This window comes from Myotis yumanensis, unplaced genomic scaffold, assembly GCF_028538775.1.
Source record: "Myotis yumanensis isolate MYYU_CA2020_CCGP unplaced genomic scaffold, mMyoYum1.0.hap1 SCAF_10, whole genome shotgun sequence".
NCBI lineage: Eukaryota > Metazoa > Chordata > Mammalia > Chiroptera > Vespertilionidae > Myotis > Myotis yumanensis.
Window position 1 is genome coordinate 2,918,397 of NW_027223761.1, and position 20,720 is coordinate 2,939,116.

The following is a 20,720-nucleotide window of genomic DNA, read 5'->3' on the forward strand; positions in this document are numbered from 1 at the left end:
AGATCTTGCCATGTTCCAAGATAAAAGCACGAGGGGAAACACTCGTTACATAGCAGCTTCTTCCACAACAAGCCCCCCGCCCCCCGAAACTCAGTGGCCAGCCCCGGGGGACGTGTCAGATGAGGGTGTCGACCCCTGAACTAGTGGGCGCTCTTTATAGACGAGAGGCGCTCGGTGGCGTACGCAAAAGACAGAAGAGGCGATTCATGCGTGTCGAGATGCTTGGCCTCTGCTCAGAGGCCCATTTTCGGTCAGCAACGCCATCCGCGATCGACAGGCTGTGGGGCCAGGCCCATGCCCACCCAGAGCCCGGGCATCGGAAGGCGCCGCTCTGGACCCAGCAGCTCTGAGTCTCTTCCAGGAAAAAGGGTACAAAGGATGACATGCTGATAGGATTGTGTGCAGCACCTGTCATCCTCAACAACAGGTTGGGTCTCCATCAGAAACACCGCTTAACCGCACTACAGAGGAAACTACAGACAGAATAAGAAGTGACACAAGAAGCGTGTGTTTAAAAGTTAAAGAGTCGGTTACATGATTCTGATCGGTATCTACAGAATCGCACTTGGTTTACACAGCACCGATGCCATTGATAGCAGTACCTTCGTGCAGATGCCGTTTGCTGAGAACGCACAGGGGAGAGGGGAGAGGAAGGGGGGGAGAGGAAGCGACGATCTGGGCTGGAGCCAGAAGCCTGGCCTCTGAGGGCAGCCAGCCTGGCTCCTCCGCCACCAGCCAGGCCAGCACGACTGTCTGTCGGGGGCCATGCTGCGCCCCCCTCCCCCCCACCAGGCCTGTGTTCCTGTGTGACTGGTTGTGGGGCTGAGGGACAGGGCCGGGGAGGATGCTGGCGCCCAGAAAAGTCACCCACAGCCTGGAGGGGGAGGCTGGGGGCTCAGCAGGACTGGGAACAGCTGTTCAAGGCGGTTCAGTTCTTTTGGCCCCAGGGGCTCTGGGTCGCTCCTAGGCCACGAGCCCTGCGGGCTCCAACTCCCAGCTCCTGTGGCCTCTGACTGCCCAACTTTACCTTCCTCTACCTTGAGGTGCCCCCCCCCCCCGCCCGCCCTGAAAACCACCTTTCCTCGCCAAGAGGCCGAGCCTCCCAAATCCAGACGCGGGGAACCCGGACGGGCCCCAGCGTGTGAGACAGGCGACTGCGAGGGCGGCGCCGACCTAAGGAACAGGTTTTGGGAACGAGAGAGAGTCTGCTCCGCACCAGAGAGCTTGAGAACACGTTTATTGAGCCGTTCAGCCCCTGCTGCCCCCCAGGAGCCCCGGGGCCTGGGCCCTACTCAGGCCCACGAAGACACCGATCCCCAGGACCAGGGCCACAGCCGCCAGCAGCAGGGCCACCCCGAGGGGAAGCCTCGGGTCCGAATTCCGGGCGGAGCCTGCAGAGGGGAGGCGAGGCTGTCAGGGTGGGCGGCCTCCCTCCAGGCCTGGTAACCTCCCGCTGCAGCCGCCCGGCCTTCTCTCTGTTGCTCCCACGGAATGAATGACGTCTCCTGCCCTTACTACGCGGAGCTTCCCTGCTCAGTTAGCAGCCCCGGCAGCCAAGGCCCGGGGGGCCGCCCACAGGCCCGTACCTGTGGCCCCCGGCGCGGGCTCCTGCCTGTACGAATCCACGAAGCCCACGGGCCCCGGAGAGCTGACCACGTCCTGCGGCTCGGCAGTGTCCCCGAGGCCCCTCGCGGCCCGGCGCTGGCCTGCGGGGCAGGAGCGGCATCTCGGCTGGTGTCCGGGCCCTAGAGGCCCAGAAGCCAGGACAGACGGATGCAAGAATACAGACACCCCCGCCCCCATCACCCCCACCCCAGACGCACGTTCAGTCCTGGAGCCGCAGGGAGCGGAGCAGGGCTCCAGCCCCGACGGGGAGCAGGCGGAGGCGCTGCAGAAGAAGTAGACCTGGCGGAGGAGAAAAAGGCCGAGGCAGGCGCTGGCTCTGGCCCTGGAAGAAGCACCGAGACAGGGACCCCGGACCCAGGCGGGCGGGGGGGCATCTGGGCCCGCAGGCCAGGACTGCACTGCGGCCGCTGCCAGCGGGGGCACAGTGTGTGCGTGCTGCCCCCCCCCCCACCCCCCGTGTGGAACCCATGCGTCTCCTCTCCTTCCCCACGCCCAGGTCCTTAGGGCAGGGACCACTGCCTAGCCCTCGGCCTGTCCCCCCTGAACTCCTCTGGCCGCAGAGCCCCTGGGAGGCCGTCTTGCTCCCAGAGCGAGTGACTGACAGAGGAGGTGTCTAGAAGGTGGGGTTTGACCTGGCCTGGCCCCAGTGCCCACGGGCAGGGGGAGAACAGTCCGGTGCTTCCTGAACACAAAGCCTAGGGCGGCCCCGGAAGGAGCAGAGTCAGGAGGGGCTGACCCGAGCCTGCACCCAGAGGCCGGCCAGGGCCTCGGTCTCGGGTCGCGACAGGAAAGGCTCACAGCTGCGAAGAGGACTCGACCACCCTCAGGGGCCGCCCGTGAAGCCTCTACCTCCGAGGTGATGCGTGTGCAGCTGTTTAAGATGTAGAGGGGCCGGCCAGCGTGGCTCAGGGCCTGAGCATCGACCTATGAACCAGGAGGTCTCGGTTCGATTCCCGGTCAGGGCACATGCCCAGATTGCAGGCTCCATCCCCAGTGTGGGGCGTGCAGGAGGCAGCCGGTCCATGATTCTCTCTCATCACTGATGTTTCTATCTCTCTCCCCTTCTCCCTTCCTCTCTGACATTAATAGAAATGTTTTTAAAAATAAATAAAATATATAGAGGATCTGTGTATATTAACATGAAAGATAGATATTGCTCAGTGGGACAAAAGCTATACGACGGGTGTGACCTCTGTGCCATGTACGTGTCGTGCAGGAACCCTAAGGACACCGTGTTCGCCGCGTCTGCCTTCGGGAGACGCTGCTGGGCAGACAGACTCCCAGCGGAGCAGGCCGGACACGCTGCAGCGCCAGGCGAGGCTGCTCTCAGCCCTTGACGGGGCTCAGCCTCAGGGTGGCATTCCCCCCTCCACCCCCCCCATGTTCACCGGCCACCTCGGCTGCCCTGAGACCAGCACTGGGGCCTCCAGGACACCTGGTGAAGCGAGCCGTCTGGGAACCTGTGTCTGCCCCAGCTGGCCGGGTGCCAAGGGATGTGGTGACAGCAGGCACGGGGAGCAGGCACAGGGCACGGGGCACAGGGAGCCCAGAACAGGGCACGGGCTTCTCACCGGTCCCCTGAGGGCCCTGCTGGAGCCGGAGTCCAGGAACGCGAAGGTGGCCACGGTGAAGCGCTGGTAATGCGCCGGGAAAGGCAGCTCGGCCCTGTCCAAGGCCACCAGGCGGGTCCTGTAGCTGTCGCCCTCGAAAGGGCACCTGGGAGGAGAGAAGGCGAGGCAGCCACCCACTGAGGCGGGGAGGCGGCGGGGGAGCCTGGGGGGCCCTGAGGAGGCGGCGGGGGAGCCTGGGGGGCCCTGAGGAGGCGGCAGGGGAGCCTGGGGGGCCCTGAGGAGGCAGCGGGGGAGCCCTGGGGAGGCGGCGGGGGAGCCCTGGGGAGGCGGCGGGGGAGCCCTGGGGAGGCGGCGGGGGAGCCTGGGGGGCCCGGGGGAGGCGGCGGGGGGAGCCTGGGGGGCCCGGGGGAGGCGGCGGGGGAGCCCTGGGGAGGCGGCGGGGGAGCCCTGGGGAGGCGGCGGGGGAGCCCTGGGGAGTTGGCGGGGAGCCTGGGGGGGCCCTGGGGAGGCGGCGGGGGAGCCCTGGGGGGCCCTGAGGAGGCAGCGGGGGAGCCCTGGGGGGCCCTGGGGAGGCGGCGGGGGAGCCCTGGGGAGTTGGCGGGGAGCCTGGGGGGCCCTGGGGAGGTGGCGGGGGAGCCCTGGGGGGCCCTGGGGAGGCGGCGGGGGAGCCTGGGGAGGCGGCGGGGGAGCCCTGGGGGGCCCTGGGGAGGCGGCGGGGAGCCTGGGGGAGCCCTGGGGAGGCAGCGGGGGAGCCTGGGGGGCCCTGGGGAGGCTGGGGGAGGCCTGGGCAGCCAGCAGCCGCCACCCCTCACCCGTCGGACAGGAGGGGCCACTGCGGCTGCTGGAAGGGGCTGGCGCCGGGGGTGGCCCAGCAGCGGTGCAGCACCAGGGCCAGGCGGGGGTCCGTCCTCTGCAGGAGCCGGACCTCCACAGGGACGGGCTCCAGGAGCAGCCGCACCAGCGGGTAGTCCCTCTCCTCGTAGTAGGAGCCGAAAGTCTCGTCTGCGGGCAGAGGGCGCGTGAGCCGCGTGAGCCTCGGGCTGCGAGCCCCAGGTGCGGGGCGGAGGGGAAAGCGGGCCCGGGGACACCGTACCCTTGGCGATCCGCAGCTCGAGCCGCAGGGGGCCCGGCTGGGCCACAGAGGCGGGCGACGCGGGCGGGAAGATGGCCGCCTGGAGGGGCAGGAAGTCGCTGCCATTGAAGACGCAGCGAACCTGAAGCCTGGAGTTCGGGCGAGAGAAGGGGGCTCAGGTCAGTGCCTCCAGGTGCCACGCCGTGGACTCGACAACAGGCCCAGGCAGGCGGGTGGGCACCTGGGTTCGCTGGGGTGACGTGCACCCCGGCCCTCGCCTCTGCCCTGCTCGCCTTCCTGGGACAGCTCAGCCTGCCATGCCCAGCTGCCCTCCCCGTGCAGGGCCCAGCCGATGGGGGCCGGGCACGAGGCACAGGGCACGGGGCTGACAGGGGCTCCCCTCGTTCTGGCATTTGAAGCTCCCTAGTTGCCTGCCAGGCAAGCCTGGTGGGCAGACCTGGGCTTGAATCTTCTTAGCATGCACTTAGCATGCACTTAGCATGCACTTAGCATGCACTGGCCACAGGACCCCCAGCAAACGGCTTAGCCTCCGTTTCCTTGTTTGTAAAATGGCAGTAGCCCCCTCCCCTCGAGGGCTGGGGTCGGATCAGTGAGATGACAGGACGTGCCCAGTGTGGTCCTTGTCCCTGTCGTAGCTGGTCCGTCACTGGGTCTACGGTCCCTCGCCAGCTGAGTGCCCTGCACAGTCTTAGAGGGGCCACACCCAGTGCCCGGAGGTGTCTGCAAGAGTAGCTGACCCCCCCCCCGCCCCCGCACAGCTCCTGACCCCACCTGACCACGCCCGCCTGCCCCCCAGCTCCTGAGTGCTCTATCTACCGCTACCTCCTCCGCTTGAGACAGGGCCCTGGGTGCGAGCCTGCACTTGACTGGGGGGCCCTGGAGGAGACACCCTGCAGGCAGAGACTGGGGGCGTGGGGGCTGGTGCAAAGTAGGAGCTAACAGGTGTCCGTAATCCCGCCCTGACCTGAGGCCTTTGGTCCTGGAGCCTCCCACGGCCCCTGCTGGGCTGCGGCTACTGCGGGGGGGGGGGGGGGGGGGGGGGGGGGGTGCCTCCCCAACCCTGGCCAGCTCCCTCCCTCCTGTACCCACGGGCCTAACGCCTGACCACTTGTCCCCCTCCCACCCCTTCATCCTTAGGTGTCCCCTGAGGCCAGGACCTGGCCCCAGACCACGGCAGTGCGTGGGGAGAAAACGCCCGGGCGTCCGTGTGGTGCCAGGCGCGGAGCGCCTCCAGCCATGGGTAACGCGCTCGCTCTGGCAGGTACAGGGGCCTTGGTGCCTGGCGCAGAGGCAGCGTGACCAGCAGATCCCCCGGGCACCCCACGGGCATCCTGGGCACGGGGTGGTTATGCCCGAGTCAGCAGGTCCTGTGCCCCTTTCACAGGGGGCTCTCCCTCGGCTCCTCTGCCCACCACCCCGACCGCCCGGCCCCAGGTCCCGCCTTCAGGGACTAACTCAGACAGGAGCGGCCACAGCCACAGCTCGGCTTCTTCCTGGGGCCGCAGGGGACCACGGCCATGCTTCCCTGTCAGTTGGGCAGGCCCTGGCCACGCTCACAGCAGCCCTGAGTGAGGGCCTCACGGGGGCTGGGCCGAGGTCACACCACCCGGCGGCAGGGTTTGAACCTGAACCCCGAGGGCCCCAAATCCTGTCCTAAGCTCACCACGCTCCCTTCACCCGAGCCCACGTCCAGCCTTTGGGAGGAAGGCCGCCTCACCGGAAGCTGCCGTCCCGGGTGATGGCTCCACGTGGTCCCACTTGGACATCGAGGTCCGACACCAGCTGGTTCTCATAGATGAGCTGGTTGCCAAGCACCTGTGGAGGAGACAGCGGGGTGAGCCCCCGCCCAGAGGCAGCCCGCCCGGGCTCACCTCCGCCACGCCCCCCCCCCCCCCCCCCCCCCGCGCCTGCCTGGACGGTGGTGCCGCAGTGGGTGAACGGGAAGCGGAAGACCACGAAGGCCCCCGTGTCCTGGGTTGGGGCGCAGCCGGTGGGGGCGTAGGCCAGGCGGATGTTGGCCAGTGTGACCCTGTGCGCCAAAGCCGTCTCTCGGGACACCACCAGGACGAAGTGGCCATCCCTGAAGCACTGGACCGTCACTGGGACAAAGGCGGGTCAGAGACTGGTCAGGGCCTCGGGGTTTAGGCACGTCCAGCACGGACGCGGGGCTGCTGGCCGAGGAGCGAGGACCCAGTTCTCTCCTCTCCACTGGGGCCGTGCCAGCCGAGCCAGCCTTCCCAGACCCGGTTCTCACGCAGGGAACAAGCCACCGGTCGCACTATTGTCTGAGAGTAAGACCACCACCTAACTCAGGGGTCCTCAAACTTTTTAAACAGGGGGCCAGTTCACTGTCCCTCAGACCGTTGGAGGGCCGGACTACAGTTTAAAAAAAAAACTATGAACAAATTCCTATGCACACTGCACATAACTTATTTTGAAGTAAAAAAACAAAACCGGAACAAATACAATATTTGTATTTGCATGTGGCCCGCGGGCCGTAGTTTGAGGACCCCTGACCTAAGTCATCCCCCCGGGAGGTTCTAGATCTGAAGCGAGGAGAACAGCCCGGCCAGCGTGGCTCAAGGGCTGAACGTCGACCTAGGAACCAGGAGGTCTCGGTTCGATTCCCCGTCAGGGCACATGCCCAGGTTGTGGGCTCAGTCCCCAGTGTGGGGCGTGCAGGAGGCAGCCCATCAATGACTCTCCCTCATCATTGATGTTTCTTCTCTCTCCCTCTCGCTCCCTTCCTCTCTAAAATCAATTAAAGAATAAAAGATAATTTAAAAAGAGGAAGAGGAACATGCGCAGGTAGATCTGTTAGTGGGGAGTTCCCGGGGCACCTCCCGTCGAGAGGTCTGCTCTGCGGTCCACGCTGGGCCGGGATCTCCAGGGAACAGGGTGGAGAAGGCCCTCCTATGGCTTCAGGATTCAGAGGATGGGACCCTGCTGGGCATGGAACGTGGTACCTGTGTTGCCATAGTAACAGGGAACATCCCTGGTGTTGTCATAGCAGCAGCCAGCCTGCTGACAGGCTTCCTTTGAGCTTCCTCGCGCCATGCAGGGGATGTGCCCCGAGTCCCCCCGACACTGCTCCGGGGTCTGGCGGGTGCCTAGGGCCGGCGGCAGAGTGATGAGGTCATGAGAAGGAGCCAGGGTAGAAATTGCAGGGAAATGGAGGGAGCGGCTTCTTGAGCCCAGGAAAGGGCGATGCCCCCCCCCCCCCCCAGCCCCCGCCATAGGTCCCAGGGCTAAGCACACAGGAGAGTCCTACATACCAACGTCCTCCGGCTTGTCAGCTCCCCAGGCCACCTCTGTGGCCCCCTGGGTGCCGGCCTGGGTGGGGTGGGTGGGGCCCGATCCAAGGGCTGGGGAGGCACGGGTTGGGGGGCTGACACTGGGCTCAGTGGTGGGACGGAGCTCGCGGGTGTGCGGGGTGGAGAGTGAGAAGCTGGTGGATGGGACCAGCGGGCCGTCGGGTGTCGTCCAGCTGTGGGCGGGTTTGGGACAGACCAGCGTGAGGTTTTGTGCCACGTCCACACGACCGTCAGGCAGCAGAGCTTCGATGAACACGCTCAGGTGGGAGCGCCCGGCCTGCAGGGGAGAAGGCAAATAGGAGAGCAGCTGGGGGCCGCTCCAGCCAGGCTGAGGGCCAGGGAGCGCCCAGCTGGGCGGAGGGTGGGGGGAGGGTGGGGGGGTAGCACCCAGCTGGGCGGGGGGGTGGGCTGGGTTTGTGGGCGGCAACCCAGGACTTAGTCCCCCTCGTCCACCCGCTCCCTGAGTGATGTGGGTACAGCCCTGGCCCATGAGGGGCCTCCCAGCCTGACGCCGTGAGAGGCCAAGCCGGCCCCCAGCCCTGGGACGCCCCCCAGAGAGGGGGTGGGCCCACCTTCTCCAGCACGTGGCAGCCTTTGTAATCAGCAGAGAAGACCGCAGGCCCCTGGGGCTTGGCCGTGACCCAGTGGTAGCAGCTGGAGCAGTTGTTCACCTCAAATTGGTTCCCAAATTCATCTGCAGCGGGAGAGGGGAGAGAGGCTGGAGGGGAGGGGAGAGAGGCTGAGGGCAGGGGAGAGAGGCTGGAGGGGAGAGAGGCTGGAGGGGAGAGAGGCTGGAGGGGAGGGGAGAGAGGCTGAGGGCAGGGGAGAGAGGCTGAGGGCAGGGGAGAGAGGCTGAGGGCAGGGGAGAGAGGCTGGAAGGGAGGGGAGAGAGGCTGGAGGGGAGAGAGGCTGGAGGGGAGAGAGGCTGGAGGGGAGAGAGGCTGGAGGGGAGAGAGGCTGGAGGGGAGAGAGGCTGGAGGGGAGGGGAGAGAGGCTGGAGGGGAGGGGAGAGAGGCTGGAGGGGAGAGAGGCTGGAGGGGAGAGAGGCTGGAGGGGAGGGGAGAGAGGCTGGAGGGGAGGGGAGAGAGGCTGGAGGGGAGGGGAGAGAGGCTGGAGGGGAGAGAGGCTGGAGGGGAGAGAGGCTGGAGGGGAGAGAGGCTGGAGGGGAGGGGAGAGGGGCTGAGGGCAGGGGAGAGAGGCTGGAGGCTGAAGCCACAGGCGGTGGGATCTGCTGAGAAGACTCCTCCTGGTTCAGGAGCAGAGACCGGGTTCCAGCCTCAGCTTTGCTAGCTGCTTGCTGTGTGGCCTTGGGCAAGCCCCTTGGCCTCTCTGTCCGAGTTTCCACCTCTGTGAGGGGCAGGTGGCTTGCCCTGGTCTTAGGCTCTTTCTAGCTCGGTTCCCCTTGACAGCGCTCAGCCGCAGGTGGGGGCGAAGAAGTGGCGGGGAAATAAGTAGGTCCCGGGCACCGGCTGCGTGTTTTACGTCCGTTCTTTCCAACCGAGTCCTCCCCGTCCTGGGTGAGGCAGCTGAGGCCGGAGTGAGTGGGGAGCCTGCCCGCCGTCCCCCCCCCCCCCCCCCCCCCCCCCCCCCCCCCCCCGTGAGGACGGGCACCTGGGGCTGCACTGAGTGGGAAGCGCTGAGTGTTCACCAGGTTAACCGGGGTTTGCAGCCACTTCACCTGGGCACACCTGCTCCGCGTCCACCTCCCAGGTCAGCCCGGCACAGCCAGGGCACCCTGGGGTGGCCATGTCCCCTGCGTGGGTTCAGGCCTCAGGACACACCTTGCCCATCTTACGGATAAGGAACTGGGGCTCCCAGGGGCCAGGTGGACGTTCACGGTCACACAGCCGAGGGGCTAGAAAGAGCCGAAGCCCAGCGGGAGCCCGGCCGCTCACAGAGCTGGAAGCTGATTGGAAACCCCCCTCCCTCTTCTCCCCACGGCCGCACCCTGCCCCCGAGAGCGGTGGGCAGGCCCACTGGGCCTCAGAGCCCGGGCCCTGCCGCTCACACAGTGGCCAGGTGGCACCAACTGGCACAACAACACTGCCTGGGGGGCCAGGGAAACTGAGGCAGGGACCAGCCTTCCTCCTCCTCCCTGTGTGGTGGGGGAGGCCCCTCCTCTTCCTGTCCCTGCGACAGGGAGAGGGCCCCAGCCCCCCTGCAGCCAGGGCACGGAGTCCCCGAGTCAGCGGGCACTCACCCATCACCTTGAACCGCACAGTGCGGCCTTCCGGGGGGAGCACCAGCAGCTGCATGCCCTCGACCCCACAGTCATAGCTGTGCTTCAGGCCCGGGGCGCCGGGCGTGGGGGGTGGCCGCTGCCCCAGCCCCGGCGTGGCCAGCAGCAGCAGCAGCAGGGCCAACCCGCGATCCCAGGCCATGGTCAAGGCTCCCGCCATCAGAACGGATCCCATAGAGCCCCTCCCAGCTGCAGCCGGCTGAGGGCGGAGGGCCGGGCCTAATATAGGGACCGTGGCAAGTGGGCGCTCTAAAGGCAAAGAGGCCCCACCTGGGGGGCGCCGGCCGGGGCGGGCCTGGGGGCTCTGAGAAAACTCCTGCCCTGAAGGCCGGGGGCGGTGCCCTCCCAGCCTGGGCCCTGGAGCTCCGCTCCGAAAGCACCTCGTAAGCGTAAGCGAGAGCGGCCCCTCGCCGCCCACCCGCCGGGTTTCTGCCTGGCAGCTGGGGCTCATGCGGCTCAGGTGGGTGAGGCCGCTGGGGAGCGGGCAGCTGAGGGCGGGTGAGCTGCAGGTGGGCTGTGGGCGGATCCACGGCTGGGGCCCTGCGGGCTCGCCCACTGCCCTCAGGTCCCCTCCCTGCCAAGCCAGACTCTCAGGGCCTCGGGTTGAGCTGCAGGGCAGGGGTGGTGGGCGGCAGGCGGGTGAGTTTACACCCCATTCCTCAGGTCCCCAGAACGAGCCCGAGCCGCGGCCCTGCCCTCAAAGCCTGCAGCCAGCCAGACGGACGGGCCACAGGTGGGCAAGTAGCAAATCACAGCGCTCTCCTGAGAGTCAAAGCAACCACTAACGCGTGGTTATTGCTCATAAAAGCGAACAGGGATGATGGGCATTAAGTGGCACCGGCCTCCTATGGTCCTGGCACAGGACAGGGGTGTCCGGTAAGAGCTGCGGCAGCCACTGCCGTTGCTAACCATGGACGACCTCGGCTTCTCAGCCCAACACCTGCGCCACCCTAGTGCCAGGCGCTCACGACGGGCAGCCTGGCTGCGGGCGTCTGGGAAGCCTGTGCCGACCTCACGGTGCGCTGTCCACCTGGCGCCGTCCTAAGAAATCAAGTTTATTCCAAACAGCCCGGCGCCCGGCCACTCGCAGGCGGGCACAGCCCAGGGCTCGCTGGTGTTCGCTCTTGACGGTCATCCTCGGAGGGTGTCCCCGCCCTGGCTTCCTGCCACACGGGGCCCAGGGCCTGGCAGAGCCCCGCCCAGCAAGTGCCAGCGCACAGGGTTGGAGTAACCTGAGGCCGGAGCCCGGAGCGGGGTGCGGGTGGGGGCGGGGTCCAGCCAGCACCGTCCCCTGCAGGCTGAGGCCCACGGCTGCCTGAGCTTTGGGTTTCCTGTGTGTGAGCTGGGGCCGATAGTGCAGTGATTTCAACCTTTGTTATCGCATGGCACACCCCACAATATATTTTTGGCTGATCTGACCCAAAAAAAAGAAAAAAATGGTATCATTTTGATTAATTCACACTGGACGGCTATTGTTGTGTTGGCTGTTGTCTTTCTATTTTTCAATCTAAGGAGAAAGAGGCCAGGGCCCCTGACTGAATAGTCGGGGATTGCGGTTGCATGTTTTTAAAATCCTTGTGGTTGGCGTGTCATTGGTGCACCAAGAGGTGGGGGTCCATCCCGTCAGGGTGTGTGGGGGAGGCAACCAGTCGATGTTTCTCTCTCACGTTGATGTTTCTCGCTCTCCCACCCCCGACTCCAATCTAAAATAATTTTTTTTTTAATGTTATGCCTTGCCCGGCCGTGGTGGCTCAGTGGTTGAGCATCGACCTATGAACCAGGAGGCTGAGTGGTTCGATTCCCGGTCAGGGCACTTGCCCGGGTTGCGGGCTCGATCCCCAGTGTGGGGCCTGCAGGAGGCAGCCGATCCATGATTCTCTCTCATCATTGATGTTTTTCTCTCCCTCTCTCTCTCCCTTCCTCTCTGAAATCAATAAAAATATATTTGAAAAAAAATAATTTCAGACTCACTGCAAAGAATACCCATATACCCTCCGCCCAGGTTCCTCCAGCAGGAACTGGTGTTCTGACTCTTGTACACACACACACACACACCCTTCCACGCCATCTGAGAGCTAGTCGTCAACACACCTGATTCCTCCTTCGCCCCGTAAGGTCTTCAGTGCCTATTTCTTGAAAACAAGCAACCACAATGAACAGATAGAAATCAGGAGGTCAGCATTCTGTACCCACTTGTGTAACCTACGAACCTCACGCACTCGGTTCATGGGTGTTGGCATGAGGACTTTTCTAACCAGAGAAAGGTCTGTTTTTCTGTGTGTTTGTTTCCTAGGCCAGCGTCCCGTCCAAAGTCAGGATCCTGTTGCCTTGGCCGCCTCCGACCTGGGACAGTCCCTGTCACTCTCCCCTCGTCACCCCCTGCACATCCCGGGGGCCTGCAGGCCAGGTGCACCAGGCCGGCCTCGCTGGGGTTCTCTGCCGCTTCCTCCCGATTAGACGCAGGTGGGGCTCTGGGAGGCCGTGGCTTAGCTTGGGCGGCCATGACAGACACGGACGGAGGCCAGTGGCTGGGCCAGACACCGATTTCCTCGGAGTTCTGAACGTTGGAAGTCACGTCTCTGAGTGTCCAAATTTCCTCTTCTTACCAGGACACCCATCGGACCGGGTTCGGCCCCCCTCGTGGCCTCATGTGAACTTCATCACCTCTTAACGCCTGTCATTACCTCTTAATGCCTGTCTCCAGCAGGGCCGCAGCCTGACGCTGTGGGGTTAGGGGGCGGGGGGCAGGGGGAGGGGGGGCTGTTCAGCCCTGAAGAGGCGGGACCACCCAGATGGTGCGTTCCTCCCAGCTTTCCGCGGGGCTGTCCTGCTGCTGCCGAAGCGAGTGATCACCTGGGTGAGCTGGGGCCGCCAGGTTTCTCCACTAGAGGTTCTGTTTCTCTGTGAACAGCAAGGATTCGACGGGAGGGACTGTTGCCACGGCTCCTCGAAGCCGCCATTCCTTCTGTGTGTGTCGCTCTCTTCTGGGACCCAGAACTCCCCCTGACCCAGACGGGGGCTTGTGGGGAGCAGGGGGGTGGGCTTTGGCGGCAGGGAGGCCGGTGGCGGCCGGAAGAGTTGAGGGACCTGGATTCCACTCTGCTCAGGGCTCAGGAGGGCAGGGACCGCCCCCATCTGTAAAGGAGGGGTGAGCGGGATCCCGGTGGGGGTGGAACAGGTGACACGGAGACAGGTGTTTCCCAACTGGTCCCGAGCCTTACCCAGGGGAGAGCGTGGCCCCCGAGGCCTGGAAAGGCAGAGAAAGACAAGGGAGCTTCCTGTGGCCCCGGGCAGCAGGGCCTTCAAGAAAAGTGGTGCCAAGTCCTAACCGGTTTGGCTCAGTGGCTAGAGCATTGGCCTGCGGACTGAAGGGTCCCAGGTTCAATTCCGGTCAAGGGCATGTACCTGGGTTGCGGGCACACCCCCAGAGGGGGGTGTGCAGGAGGCAGCTGATCCATGTTTCTCTCTCATCAATGTCTCTAACTCTCTATCCCTCTCCCTTCCTCTCTGTAAAAATTCAATAAAATATATATTTTTTAAAAAGTGGTGCCAATATGTCCCGGAGGGGAAGCCCTGAGCCCCTGGTGATGACTCCCGATTTGTCCAAAGGCTCATGGGCGCCAGCTCGTCAGCCTGGGAGGGGTCCCGGCTCCACCGCTCACCCCCCACTTGGTAAAAGCACTTACCTAGTTAGCGACTCGATGTCCTCACCTGTGCAGTGGGCTGGTGCCTACACCCAACCTGTGGGCGTGGGTGAGGAAGGCATGGAATCAGCCACCTCCAGCGCTGAGAACAGCGTCTGCAGGGAGTGAGCATTCGAACCCGACAATGACTGATTTATTCATCTGTGAAATGGGGTAAGAATAAGGTCAACCCACCCGGCCGGCGTGGCTCGGGGGTGGAGCGTTGACCTATGAACCAGGAGGTCACGGTTCGATTCCCGATCAGGGCACAGGCCCGGGTTGCAGGCTCAAACCCCAGTGCGGGGCCTGCAGGAGGCAGCCGATCTGTGATTCTCTCTCATCGTTGATGTTTTTCTCTCTCTCCTCCCTTCCTCACTGAGATCAATAAATATATATATATATATATTTTTTTTTTAAAGACTGAGATCAACCTGAGAGGATGCCATGAGACGTAAGTGCTCATTAGGTGTTAATTCTCCCTCCTGTCTCTCCTGCTCATAAAAACCAGGAACAGCCCTAACCAGTTTGGCTCAGTGGATAGAGCGTCGGCCTGCGGACTGAAGGGTCCCAGGTTCGATTCCGGTCAAGGGCATGTACCTTGGTTGCGGGCACATCCCCAGTGGGGAGTGTGCAGGAGGCATCTGATCAATGTTTCTCTCTCATTGATGTTTCTAACTCTCTATCTCTCTCCCTTCCTCTCTGTAAAAAATCAATAAAATATATTTAAAACAAAACAAAACAAAACAAAAAAACAGGGACAGACTCACTGGCAGAGAGTAGTTCTCCACCCCGTGTGTCTCGCAACATCACCGCCCCTCTCCCAGACTCGATACAAATGCAAAGTCCAGGCTGCACCAGGCCTGCTGGACCCTCAGACACGTTGCGGGTGCGCCTGGCAGTCGGGGACTTGCAGGTCTGTACCCTCGAGGCCTTTGCCAAAGGCCCCGCCACCTTCCTCTGGACTCAGCTAACGAGGGCCCGCCTGCCCTTCCTGGGTCCCGCCTGCAGCTCCGGCTGACACCGCTGCGGAGGCCTCCACAAGCCGCTCTGCTCAGATTTGCTCCTGCTCAGCCTCAGCCTGGTAGGTTGCTGGCTCCAGGTCCCGTCGGTTGCTGCAGGCTCCTGCCTCTGCCTCGGGCCAGCAAGCTCCCCTGCTCCGACTCCTCTGCTCCAGCTCCCCTGCTCCGGCTCCCCTGCTCCAAGCTCTCTTGCCCCGGCTCCCCTGCTCTGGCTCCTCCCAAGACTCTTCCGCTCAGAGGCTCTGCTCTGGCTCCGGGTCCTGGGCCCCAGGGAGAGGTCATCCTGCCCTGCTGGCGTCGGTCCATCCGTCCGTCTTCCACGTGGAGAGAGTGGGTTCCCGCTGGCTGCGGTGCGTGTTGGGGCAGCCGGTTCCCACGGTGGGAGCCCACAAAAACAAACACCATGCTGCTTCCTCAGAAAAGGCCCTGGGGCCTCGCCTCTGAGTGCGTGCTGGTGTGTCCGTCACTCTTCACCAGCTGCCCCGGGGAGGGCGCCAGGGAGCCCACTGCTGCCCTGGGGAGGGCGCCAGGGGGCCCACAGCTGTCCTGGGGAGGGCGCCAGGGGGCCCACAGCTGCCCTGGGGAGGGCGCCAGGGGGCCCACAGCTGCCCTGGGGAGGGCAGCCAGCCCCCCCCGCCGCCCCCCGCAGCGAGGGAAGGACAGGAAACGGGATGGGAGAGGGCCAGGAGTGAGGCTCTCAGCCACCAAAAGGGCTGTCACTGGGAGGTTGAGGGAGGGACAGAGGAGGGGCTCAGGTCAGAAGCATCTCCGAGGGCTGAGAGGGTCCTGGCGGGCGTGGAGGGCGGGCTGGGCCTGCCCCAGCAGGCCTGGCGCTGGCAGGTTCTCCGCGGGGGAGGGGGTCCCTTCTTAGTCCGAAGGGCAGTCTGCGCACCAGCCCCTGCATTTGGGAGAACGCCAAGGAGAAATCAGACTTAATGGCTGGGAAGGGACTTGCGGAGCTCACCCGGCCAGGGAGGGGCAGTGCCCTACCCAGTGCTGGCAGCTCACCCGCTGCACTGGCGGGAGGGGAGGCCCCTGGGTCGGCAGGCGGGGAGGTGGGGGAGGCTGCAGGCACGGGTGTTTGGGAGACGGAGCCCCTCGGAGGAGGAGGACAGTTCCAGGCCGCTGAGGATTTGGGCGATCAAGCCTTTGATTCATCAGCCCTCTCGGGCACCAGTGAGAGATGCCCCGCACGTGTCACCTCATCCGTTCTTCTCTTCGCTCAGGGCTGCGTTTCTCCGCCTGTGGGTTAAGCTTGCAGAGTCAGTCCACGGAGGCGCACCCTTGGCCCTGATATGGGGGTGCTGAGTTCTCAACATGTTTTTGGTGGTGGTGGTGGTGGTTTTTTTTAGAGAGAGTGGAAGAGAGGGGGGAGGGGGAGAGAGAGAGACATGGATGTGAGAGACACATCGATCGGTTGCCTCCCCGTCAAGCCCCCACTGGGGCCAGGGCTCTAACCACTGAGCATGCCGGCCAGGGCTTAGCCTGTGTCACTGAGTAGCTCCGAGGTGCTGGGACATTGGAAGGAGTGTCCTTGGCCCCGGAAGCTTCGTCAGCCACGGGAGTGAAGACTGAGGGGCAAGTCAATGCACCGTCACAGCTCAGTGCTCGCCTCCCAGGGCACTTTATTTCATCTTTTTAAATGGACCCCAGGGCTAGGGCATTCTGAATAGAAGCGATATTGTTCTCACCCTGTGCCTATACCCATTGTTCCTCCAGAGGGGAAATAAAGGGACTTGTATAGGCACCTACTGTGTGCCAGGCGCTCTACTTGCTGGGGGCTCTCAAAAGCACCGCCTGGGCCCAGCCAGGCAGCTCAGTAGGTTAGAGCTTCGTCCCGATTCGCCAAGGTTTCAGGTTCGACCTCTGTCTGTCCGGTCAGGGCACAGACAAGCAGCAACCGATGATGCATCAACAGGTGGAACAACAAATCAACGTTTTTCTCTCTCAAATCCATCAACCAATAAAAGTTCAACCAACCAATAAAAGTTGTTTAAAAAGCACCTGCCTCTGCACACGTGGGCTCAGTCCCGGGCACACACCTGTCTCCCACGTGCACGTGCACCGGCTTCTGTAACGTCTCCTTTGTCAAGGGGGGGGGGGGCGGGGGGAGGGGGGGCAGGGGGGAGGGAGGGGGGCGCAGTCAGGTCCCTTCCCTATCAAGCAGATGAACGTTCCTGAACACCGGCCGCCGGCTGTCCCCGCCTTCCCCGACCCCACCCCTAAACACACACACACACACACACACACACACACACACACACACACACTCACTGACCGAGAGGATTTCCTCCCTCAGCCTCGCTCCTGCCTCCTCCTAACCAGCGCTCTTGTCTGGCTGCCACCAGAACCGCCTGCGTCCAGGGCCGGGACCCTGTGCCCCCTCCCTCGGTGCCAGGTAAGGAGGTGGTGACGGGCTGGGCAGCACGGTGCCCTCTCTGCACCGAGAGATGTGTTTCTCCAGGGGAGAGGCTGATGCTAGGATGGCAGAGGGCTGGGTTTGCCACAGACTGGAGGGGACGTGCTGCTCAGAGGAGTGCCCGCATTATCTTCAGCATTAACTGGACCGCACAGCGGTCTTGGGGTCACAGGCCCAAGTTCACCCCCCAGAAGGTCGAGGAGTCGGGGTGCAGACCCAGGCCCCTGACTCCAAAAGCTGGTGTTCTCTGCTCCAGCCCCTGCCAAGACGGCCCCCCCCCCCCCCCCCCGCCCCATGCTGGGCTCCCTCCGATGCCTGAGGCCAGGGCTGACTCTGCAGCCAGAGCACCCACCTGGCTGCTCCCCGGGGCGGCAGGCCGGTGCTCTCTGAGCACCCCCGGGGCCCTGGGCACAGCTGCTGGACGGCAGGGGGTGGCCAGGTGCAGAGGGGATGGCACTCGGCTGCCTGCCGGGAGACTTTGGGCGACTTGCTTCTCCAAACCTCAGTTCCTCTTCTGAAAAGTGGGATCTCACAGGCCACTGTGCGTGAGTGAGTGAGTGAGTGAGTGCTCCACAAACTAACGCTTAGGAAGTGAGCTTTCTCAGGCAGCACGGCCCCTCAGCGCCCACCGCCTGCCTGCATCCCAGCGCCAAGGGGCTCATCGGCCAGGGAAGTTCTAGACTGATATCCCAGGACCTCACCCTGCAAAGGGGGCGGACATTCTCATCCTGGCGACAGCGCTTCCCCTGGGGAGAGGGACACCCTCCCCCCACTTCCTTCTCTTCTTCCTCCATCATCTCTCACCCGGAGCAGAGGGAGAGGAAAGAACTCGGGCTGAGCGCTAAACGGTTACTTCTCTGCTTGTCTGTATGGTTTTGGTGGCTTTGGGGCAAGTTATTTAAACACTCGAGCCTCAGTTTTCTCATCTGCAAAATGGAATGGAGAGAAGTACTGGCACCTTTCTTGCAGTGCAGTAAGCAGGAGAGCATTCGTGTAAGAAACCTACCACAGTCCTGGCGTGCTGTGGGGGCCCGGGCAACCTGAGCCCTTCCCCCCTTCCCCCTTCCCCCCTTCCCCCCTCCCCCGCCCTCCCCCTTCACCACCCGACCCCGGACGTGGTCCAGGCAGCCCCAGTCTCTCAGCCTCCTCAGCCCTCACATCAGATGGAGTCAGGTTCTCCGTGAGGCTGTGGGCGTGCACATCTCGGGGGCCTGAACACCTGCCGGAGGCTGGCTTCTCCAGCGATTCCCGGAATAGCTGCTCAGGCAGCATCTGTTGCAGGAGTGCACGGCCCAGTGAACAAGTGAATGAACAGGCGGGGCTTCCTGGGGCAGCCGCTGGCTGGGGCTCCCACCCGGCAGGGGAGGGGTCTCTGCCGGAGGCCCAGCAGGTAGTTCCTCCTGCGCAGCGCTCCCCGCTCTTATCTTAGTTCCTCTTCAACCATCAGAGGAGGGGCCGCTCCATTATTTACCATCAACACACCCAGCCGGCCACCACTGTGGGAGCAAAGGGCCCCAAGGAGACTCTGCAGAGACCCAAGGTCAGAGGCTGCTGTGGGTGGGGGAGGGACGACATCGCTTAAAGGCACAGGCTCCGTCCGTTTGTCCATCCCCAGGCCCGTGGAGCCCTCCTGCCTTTGAGGGGAGGCCTCAGCCACGCTCGTTCTCCCGGGTCAGGGGAAAGGGGTCCTGGCCCGACCTTGTTCCTCTGTCTCCACGTGAGCTTAGGCATCTGCTTAACGATAACCACGCTGACATCCGCGTGGGGTGGCTGTGGGCCGGTCCTGCTCCACATGCTTCTGTATATTAGCTCATTTATTCCCCCAACCACGCTCTGAGCGAGGTCATGTTATGACTGACAGGCATGTTGCCCAGAGGGAGGCTGCAGGGTCAGCAGTAGGGGAGCTGGGAAGTCCCTCATCACTTCCCATCCCACGGGCCTCGCCAATCACATCCGTGAGCCAGACCCCGTCTCCTGGCCCGGGTCCCCTGTTGCCCTGCACCGCCCACCTCCGTGCCTGCTTCTCTGCAGGGCAGCGCCCAGCATGTTGGCCAACGTCACCGCGAAGCCGCTCTGCCCGCTCCTGGAGCACATGAGCCGCCTCCAGAGCCACAGCAACTCCAGCATCCGCTACATGGACCACGCGTCGGCGCTGCTGCACGGGCTGGCCTCGCTGCTGGGCCTGGTGGAGAACGGCCTGGTGCTCTTCCTGGTGGGCTGCCGCATGCGCCAGACCGTGGTCACCACCTGGGTGCTGCACCTGGCGCTGTCCGACCTGCTGGCCGCCGCCAGCCTGCCCTTCTTCACCTACTTCCTGGCCGTGGGCCACTCCTGGGAGCTGGGCACCACCTTCTGCAAGCTGCACTCCTCCGTCTTCTTCCTCAACATGTTCGCCAGCGGCTTCCTGCTCAGCGCCATCAGCCTGGACCGCTGCCTGCAGGCGCTGCGGCCCGTGTGGGCGCAGAACCACCGCACGGTGGCGGCGGCCCACAAGGTGTGCCTGGCGCTCTGGGCCCTGGCGGCGCTCAACACGGTGCCCTACTACGTGTTCCGGGACACCATCCCGCGGCGGGACGGGCGCATCATGTGCTACTACAACCTGCTGCTCCTCAACCCCGGGCCCGACCACGACGCCACGTGCAACGCGCGCCAGGTGGCCCTGGCCGTCAGCAAGTTCCTGCTGGCCTTCCTGGTGCCGCTGGCCATCATCGCCGCCAGCCACCTGGCCGTGAGCGCGCAGCTGCGCCACCGCGGCCGCCGGCGCTCGGGCCGCTTCGTGCGCCTGGTGGCGGCCGTGGTGGCGGCCTTCGCGCTCTGCTGGGGGCCCTACCACGTCTTCAGCCTCCTGGAGGCCCGCTCGCACGGCGACCCGGCGCTGCGGCCGCTGGTGTGGCGCGGGCTGCCCTTCGTCACCAGCCTGGCCTTCTTCAACAGCGTGGTCAACCCGCTGCTCTACGTGCTCACCTGCCCCGACATGCTGCGCAAGCTGCGGCGCTCCCTGCGCAGCGTCCTGGAGAGCGTGCTGGTGGAGGACGGCGAGCTGGGCGCGGGCAGCCGCCGCCGCTCCTCCTCCACCGCCCCCGCCCCGCGCGCCCCCCGCGTGCCCCGGCCTGCGCGCCTGCTGGGCTGGCTGCGTGGAGGCCGCGCGGCGCCGCCCGCGAAGGGCCTGGGACCCCAGGAGGAGAGGGGCCCCCTGAACCGGGAGCTGAGCAACACCTCGGATTAGAGGCGCGGCCGGCATCGCCGTCCCCCTGCAAGGCACCAGCGCAGGCATCCGGGAGGCACCGGCGTTAAAATGAAGATCCCCGGGCGCGGCCTCGGAGAGCGTGTCCCAGGGGCAGGCCCGGGAGTCTGCATTTTAAAGTGCCCACGTGGCTCAGTGAAGCCTTTTCAGCAACAGCCACCGCACACCTCCCTGCGCGCCGCCTAGGGACCCCCGTGCAGTCTGCCAGCAGCCCGGCGGGCGCTGAGATCTGCGTTGCTAACAAGCCCGGGAGGCGATGTCCCAGTCGGTGCCGCTGGTCCACCCACCACGTGGGCTAAGATCCTAAGACTCCTCCAGCCAGGGCAGGATGCCCTAAGGCACACAGGGCGCATCTCCTTGGGGCTCAACTTTACCGGATTTGGGGGGAGGGGGGCGGGGTTTTTTTTTTTTTTTTTACAGAAACTAGTGATGTGGTTTTGGAGTAGAGGAGTGAGGAAGGTTGGGGAGCACTGTTCCAGTCTAAGGCTGCGGAGCAATGTTGAGCCAGGGCC

The 20,720-nt window shown here is 64.4% G+C and overlaps 2 protein-coding genes across 3 annotated transcripts; one reads left to right on the forward strand and one right to left on the reverse strand.

The window, feature by feature from the left end:
- Window positions 1-1,248: 1,248 nt before the first annotated feature.
- Window positions 1,249-10,003, reverse strand: ZP1 (zona pellucida glycoprotein 1). The gene is made up of 12 exons (XM_070426277.1): window positions 9,805-10,003; window positions 8,177-8,298; window positions 7,566-7,881; window positions 7,257-7,400; window positions 6,202-6,389; window positions 6,008-6,105; window positions 4,291-4,418; window positions 4,010-4,199; window positions 3,198-3,342; window positions 1,824-1,905; window positions 1,587-1,706; window positions 1,249-1,391 (listed from the first exon to the last, which is right to left on the reverse strand). Exons 1-12 carry the CDS (start codon window positions 10,001-10,003, stop codon window positions 1,249-1,251), a joined length of 1,875 nt encoding a protein of 624 aa, XP_070282378.1.
- Window positions 10,004-16,873: 6,870 nt separating this feature from the next.
- Window positions 16,874-20,190, forward strand: PTGDR2 (prostaglandin D2 receptor 2). 2 transcript variants are annotated; one of them, XM_070426375.1, is made up of 2 exons: window positions 16,874-16,943; window positions 18,996-20,190. In XM_070426375.1, the coding sequence occupies exon 2, from the start codon at window positions 19,009-19,011 to the stop codon at window positions 20,188-20,190; it is 1,182 nt and encodes a 393-aa protein (XP_070282476.1). In that variant the 5' UTR covers window positions 16,874-16,943; window positions 18,996-19,008. The 2 variants fall into 2 exon arrangements, with proteins under 2 accessions (XP_070282476.1, XP_070282475.1); XM_070426374.1 differs by lacking the exon at window positions 16,874-16,943 and adding an exon at window positions 18,443-18,504.
- Window positions 20,191-20,720: the final 530 nt, after the last annotated feature.

Excerpts from the sequence above, each read along its gene's own strand:
- ZP1 (XM_070426277.1), bottom strand. The coding sequence starts at position 10,003 with ATGGCGGGAGCCTTGACCATGGCCTGGGATCGCGGGTTGGCCCTGCTG. Across the intron at positions 6,106-6,201 it reads ACTGCGGCACCACCGTCCAG|GTGCTTGGCAACCAGCTCAT; the intron begins GCAGGCGCGGGG and ends TCTCCTCCACAG. Across the intron at positions 4,200-4,290 it reads CGAGCTGCGGATCGCCAAGG|ACGAGACTTTCGGCTCCTAC; the intron begins GTACGGTGTCCC and ends CTCTGCCCGCAG.
- PTGDR2 (XM_070426375.1), top strand. The coding sequence starts at position 19,009 with ATGTTGGCCAACGTCACCGCGAAGCCGCTCTGCCCGCTCCTGGAGCAC.